The sequence below is a fragment of the Cladophialophora immunda genome (genome assembly GCF_000835495.1).
Source record: "Cladophialophora immunda strain CBS 83496 unplaced genomic scaffold supercont1.42, whole genome shotgun sequence".
NCBI classification, from domain to species: domain Eukaryota; kingdom Fungi; phylum Ascomycota; class Eurotiomycetes; order Chaetothyriales; family Herpotrichiellaceae; genus Cladophialophora; species Cladophialophora immunda.
The window spans coordinates 2,417-8,344 of NW_015622582.1; the positions used below are offsets into that span (position 1 = coordinate 2,417).

General features: G+C 49.2%; 2 protein-coding genes across 2 annotated transcripts; one reads left to right on the forward strand and one right to left on the reverse strand.

Annotated features, from left to right (window-relative positions):
- Positions 1–397: 397 nt before the first annotated feature.
- Positions 398–1,690, forward strand: PV07_12656 (uncharacterized protein). The gene has a single exon (XM_016400203.1). The coding sequence runs from the start codon at positions 500–502 to the stop codon at positions 1,439–1,441; it is 942 nt and encodes a 313-aa protein (XP_016242150.1). The 5' UTR covers positions 398–499; the 3' UTR covers positions 1,442–1,690.
- Positions 1,691–4,230: 2,540 nt separating this feature from the next.
- PV07_12657 (uncharacterized protein) lies at positions 4,231–4,614 on the reverse strand (the record flags this gene model as incomplete). The annotated part of the gene is made up of 1 exon (XM_016400204.1): positions 4,231–4,614. One exon carries the CDS (start codon positions 4,612–4,614, stop codon positions 4,231–4,233), a length of 384 nt encoding a protein of 127 aa, XP_016242151.1.
- Positions 4,615–5,928: the final 1,314 nt, after the last annotated feature.

The following is a 5,928-nucleotide window of genomic DNA, read 5'->3' on the forward strand; positions in this document are numbered from 1 at the left end:
CACGCGAGGTGGCTCAGGCGATCAGCCTCAATCTAAGTTGCGAAATTGGTTAGACCGATAGTCTACTTCGGCGAGAGCCCTCAATCTCTCCGACATTGGCCTTTTTGCCCTCTATCACGGGGATATAGTGCTTTTCGATGATCACGCTGACCAAGTTGGCGATAGAACGCACTTTCTTATCTCTTCTTGACGCCATTCAAACTTTTGGTTGTAGTTATATGAACTTTGTGGCCAAACATTCTCTTTAGGTAGGTGAGTCTCCTCTATTGTTCGCTATCTCGCACTCCACGGCCGATACGTAAGTTAGACTCTTAACGAGCTAATTGGACCTTAGGAGGCTATAACAATCAAGACGGAGACGCCTTATACTTTGTCGTGCACGATTTTACCTTTCCACAACATTTTCAGCCTTCCTGACCACCCCTTCCCCGCCAATAGTCACCAAAATTGCGGTCTCGAAAACACTAACCTACAGCATTACAGCTCGAAACATTCTGCTATGGCTTCCGGCGGAGCAACGCTACAGCCAACCTTCAAAGGCCATGTCGCCACCACCCAAGATGCCCTCATTCTCTTCGAGGCCTGCCTGCAAGGGCACCTCTCACATGTCCCTAGGCGACCACTCGATCGAGAAAGAAGCGATCTGATCAGAAGCGGCCACGTCTTTATCTACGACGAGAATGCATCCGCGATCAAGAGGTGGACGGACGGGATTACTTGGAGCCCCAGTAGAATTCTGGGAAACTTCCTTATCTATCGAGAAGTCGATAAACCTTTTCCACCGGGAGAGAAGAAGAGAGCCAAGAAAGGCCAACAGCGGCACCAGAGCCGGCCCGGGGAGCCATATGGCCGACCTGAGTGTGGCTCACCCTCGGAGGGACCGTCTCGACGTCATCCCCCCATCGAGGTGACGGAGAAGTTGATAGGATCACTGATCGATTCATACGACTTTAAGAAAGACGGATTGGTTAAGAAGACAATGAGCGTCATGGTCCAAGGCGTCAAGTATCACCTCGTCTCTTACTACCATGTGAACGACGCCCTTGGCAATCTGCTGCCAAAACCTTCTCAAATGGACAACCTACAATACATCCGTCCACGGTCTGAGCTCACCTCGGGGCAAAGTTTTCGGGAACCCGCCGAGGACGTCAACGAGGCTGATGGAGCTCATAACTCGCACGCATACCCCGTGAACACCGACGCTTATCCCCAGCCATACTACATACCCCCGATGGCTCAGCAGCAAGGCCCACACCAATATTTCCAGGCCCATTATCCCACGTCCACGGGCCATATACAATGCCCAGTAATAGCAACATCATATATCCAAGGACAACTAAACGCCGCTGATCGGCAGAACCCATACTGGTACCATACAAGAGATGGGAACTGGAGCGGCTTAACCGCCGATAATATGAGTCTCCTACGATTCCAAACATAGGATGGCCCCGGGCGCAACCGCTCTCACACCCTACCATGGATTCTCGATAAAGGTCGAAGTCTAGAACCTCAAGTCGATAGGTCCGCGAACCTCTGTACCTTCCATGCCGGGATCGCCTATGTCTGGTCCGCCACTTCAATTGTGCTCAAATAGGTTAGACTCGATAGGATCCGCTGTTCTTTACGGTACGTGCGACCAGAAGACGTGGGAATCAAAACTGCAGCGAGGTTCAATAAACGGAGGTCTAAGAACGTTCTGCTATGCATATAGCCAAGTGTGCGAGGTTGAGATAGTGCACCTGGTGGCAGGTGCCGGTAGACAGTCTCATGGACTTATTCCTTTACGATCGCAGCCTGACAAGTTTTCCTCAACGACCACGAAAGCGACCTCGAGGATGTTCTAGCTAACGTAGAGACAGATGCCGCCTGTCAGCAAAGTGTGGCCGCCCAGACAGCCATAGAGATCTGTCGCGAGATCGAGGATGCGGATGATGCTGCACACTAAAATTGCTCTGTTTCGGTGTACGGCATCGTCGAGTAATTGAATAAAGCTGACAAGACGGCACTCGTCTTTCAGCCGCTCTATCTTGGCTGTGCGTTGCTTAGAACACTTATTGCGTTCGTCGAAGGTGATATGTCGGCGGTTGGTAGGAGGGGCCGATGTTGTGACCCGACAGGCGTTGGCTGCAGAATTTAATCGAAAGGCGGCCTCCTTTTCAAGTCCTCCACATTTCCTCAAGAGCTGGCGGGCTCGGGTCTAAGTCTCCAGCGAGTGCCTTGTGTCAGAATCTACGACTTTAGCTCTAATCCCTCGCGGTAATAACAAGCTGTTGGCGGAATAAATCGTATGCGTGAATTGAAACCAGTCTCTATGTACCGCTTCCTCGCCCTCGGGACGTTCAAAAATATTTGTTCGGTGAGGTGTTGGACAGGCCGTAGACCCATGAGCCTCGCGAGGAATAAGCATCAAACCATAATATAGATTAACAAACTCAATTCGCCAATTCCCCAGCCAGGTCTCGGGCTTGGCCCCATAGACCTCGTCGTCTCACTCGTAAGACTGGCAAGCTGATCCAGTTCCTATCTTAACCATCTTTCGGGTATTGAGTCTAGGGTAGGTTTGGTCTCTCAAAAAGTCGCTCTGCGGAACGCTAGGCTCTGCCTGTGGTTCCGAGGTTTGATATCACCGTAGTCAGGAAGCCACTGCGATTTCACATAAGGTAACTGAGCGGATGTGGAGAGATGGGGAGCTACGAAAACTTTCGTGAAGCCCACAGCGGCCGTTAGCCTCGTGTGGCGAAGAGGCGGTCTCCGTAAATGGTACGCCCTAAATGGGAATTGACTTTCCGTTCTTCCAAAGTTCATTCGCCAGCAAAATGGAGTGTTCGAACAAAAGTCGTTAAGCATCCCTGTAAATGGTGGGTGCTTGACTGGGCCAACTGGTTCTTGCTCATCAGCTTTTTGGGGCCGCCATTCGCGTCATCTTCGGGGTGTGTCATGACTTATGATGATTAGCCCCGGATAAGCCCCAACTAATGAAAGAGCTTTATTGGTGTAATAGTAGATCTGTTTCCTACCCATAATAATCTGGCTCGACTCGAAAGATGACTAGGCTTCTATCCCCTGCGTGGTCACGAATGCTGAGTAAAGCCTTGGCCTCCTTTTTTGCCCGCAGTTCAGCCCTCAAAGATAATTCAAGTTGATACATACATAATTTAGAGTCTGGGCTACACTATAGAGAAATTATAGGGTGTTAGAGGAAGAGATAATGCTGAAAAGTAGTGATGAAGAAGACGCAGGAGAAGGTCTCTTTAGAACTCCCTGATTGGTCAGCTCTTTGAATCCCTCCTCCTAATTGGTCGAAGCCGTAATGCCAAGACAATACCCAGCATTCCTGACCACGCAGGGGATAAGTAGAGTATAGTCACTCCCGTAGTGATCGATGTTGTAGACACATTGCCACTTTGTTTTCACTTCGGGCCACGGGACCCACCTCTGTATATTTGGCCTGGTGTTACGCTTGGTTCTGTCAAACCACTACAGTACCCGGCATACTTTGTTTTAAATCCACGGTTTCATACACACATTTGCAACTGTGGCTTCACCTTCCGTTTCAGTTTCAGCCTATTCCATTGGCTGTGCAGACCAGATATCTTCACCTTTCAGTTGCACTCGAAAATTATTGGACCCATAAATCTGGCTCATCTATTGTGGGCAAAACTATATGAAGTCTAGACAGCATTTTGATTTTTCTGTCACGTACCGTCAGTAGTATAACCCACATCCCCACGTCATGATCGAATGAGATAACCAGAGTTTCTGTCTGAGCATACTGTGAGCGAATGAAATTGAGGCCGGTGAAGCCTTCTCCAAGGATAAAAGGGTGCCGGAGGGTACTTTGGTGAAATGCCAATACCGTGCCAAGGTATTTGGCACGCTAATTTACAAGTACAAGCTCATGCAACATCTTACGCATGGCAGGCGCATAGCCACTCAGCCACAACTTGTGGCTGAATCTAATAAATTCCTTATGCCCTTGAATTGCTCTCGTCTGTCGATCTTTGCCTCTTAAAGACGTCGAACATTGATCGAAGCTCTCATAACCAACTTCCGGACAGAAGATGACACAACGCAACCAGACTCCTGCCAATTCTAGGAGGAACGGCTGGAGGACGATAACCGAAAACACTTCTCATCTATTGAGTATTTAAGTAGAGATGAATTGATTCGATTTGTCAATGATTTGCTCGCAATTTAGCTCCAGCAGTCGTTGTGACCTCCGCTCAGATATCAGTCGATGTTGTATTCACGGCGCATTTCATCCCGCCAGCCCGGGCTCATGTATACCAGTACATGCTCATCCGTGATGTCAACCTCGCAGGAGATAACATTCCTGCTTCTGTCTTTCCTATACATCGCCGAGAAGTACGCCAGAAGGTCTGGGTGTACCGAAACATCATGTTTGCCAACCCACTTTCCGAACTTATCGGAAATCTCACATTGATAATCCATGAATCCCTCGGTGCTTCCCTTCTCCTGCGTAGCTCGTATGCTCTTGCCCTCACCGTGTCCTGCGACATAGCGAGACGCGTGTGATTCTTCCAGATTGAGGTGAATGTAACTCTTCTCCACGAGAGGGATGGCAATTTGCAGTCCCTCTGTTAAGGCTGCCATGCTGTTGGGTCTTACCGTATATTTGAGGTTCTGTTGGGACAGTTGTTGACTTAGAAATAACTAGTCGCCTTGACAGGAGTGTCGTTCGTAGATTTATATCTTTGATTGGAGTGCAAAGATTATATCAGTGTTGCCAGGACTATAGTCTGACTAGCCAAGGGCTTGACACTCTTGATAGGGCCATAAATATATCAATTCGTACCCAAGCCCACTATTTTGCTCACAAATTGTATACCAAAAAATATCGGATTTTATACGGCTACGTATTGAATCGCCCTTGCTATCGAGAATATTTGCCGTGGCTGTAGCCGCCTGGTGAGTGACCAGTGATATTGCTGGAATATGCGCCCAACCCATCCTCCGGTATGTCTGTTGAGAAGCCAGAGGTCGACAAAAAGGAGCTGCGAACCCCGACGGCGTAGATACACAGCAGAGGACTCTCCTGTGTAAGTGCAGCCACATGCTTGCGGCGCCTCGTATGATGTCCTTTAAGTTCTTCGGTTGGATCAGTTCCAACTTCCAAGGTCGGGCGACGGGGCCCATTGGAGGCAGAGATCAGCCGTTAGTGCTGGAACTGCGTCGGGCACTGCTAGGCTATCAAAGAACTATCCCGCGAATAATATTTGACTTTGGCAGTGCAAGGGAATGTGAGAAAGGTGTGCGATGCATTCCAGACATTAAAACTTCGATGGATCCCCATGATGACAACTTAACGCCGTTCAATCAAAAATTCTAGATTCCATTTCGGCGCAGGACATTTTTCGACATGGGAATGCCCACCTAAGGCCTCCCACGTCAAATGTCAATTTTATGTTTTGACCCGAACCTACCACATGGTGATTTGCTGTGGCGGACCTTGAGGAGATGTCGCCTATTCCCTTTCTTGCTTGTGGTTCCTTCAAGCAACCTCGCACCACCGCATTGCCTTGTCCCGTGCCTGCTCTTTCTCGTCCCGGGGACAATTGTAGGAAATGACGTTGAGCGAGTGCCACCGGCCGGGAGGCTGACGTAAGGCGAAGGAAAGGAGCCGTGCAAAAGACAAAATCCCTCCTTCGAGGTCGTAGTCTATCTCTATACAACTTTTTCACATTTGCAGTTGCTGCAGCGAGTATGGCGACAGTGAGGACAGTGCTGTTTCTGGATGCTGATCGGCGTCTGTCCACACCTACAACAGGTGTACACAAATACGGCGACAGTCTTCTTTCCGGTTTTCGACGGTGGCTACTCGCACTCGGTCAACGCGAGTCCTTTTCAGTGACCTTGGTGATTGACGCAAACGAGCCAACCCGTGTACTGACCATTTTCGTTTATATA

Excerpts from the sequence above, each read along its gene's own strand:
- PV07_12656 (XM_016400203.1), top strand. The coding sequence starts at position 500 with ATGGCTTCCGGCGGAGCAACGCTACAGCCAACCTTCAAAGGCCATGTC.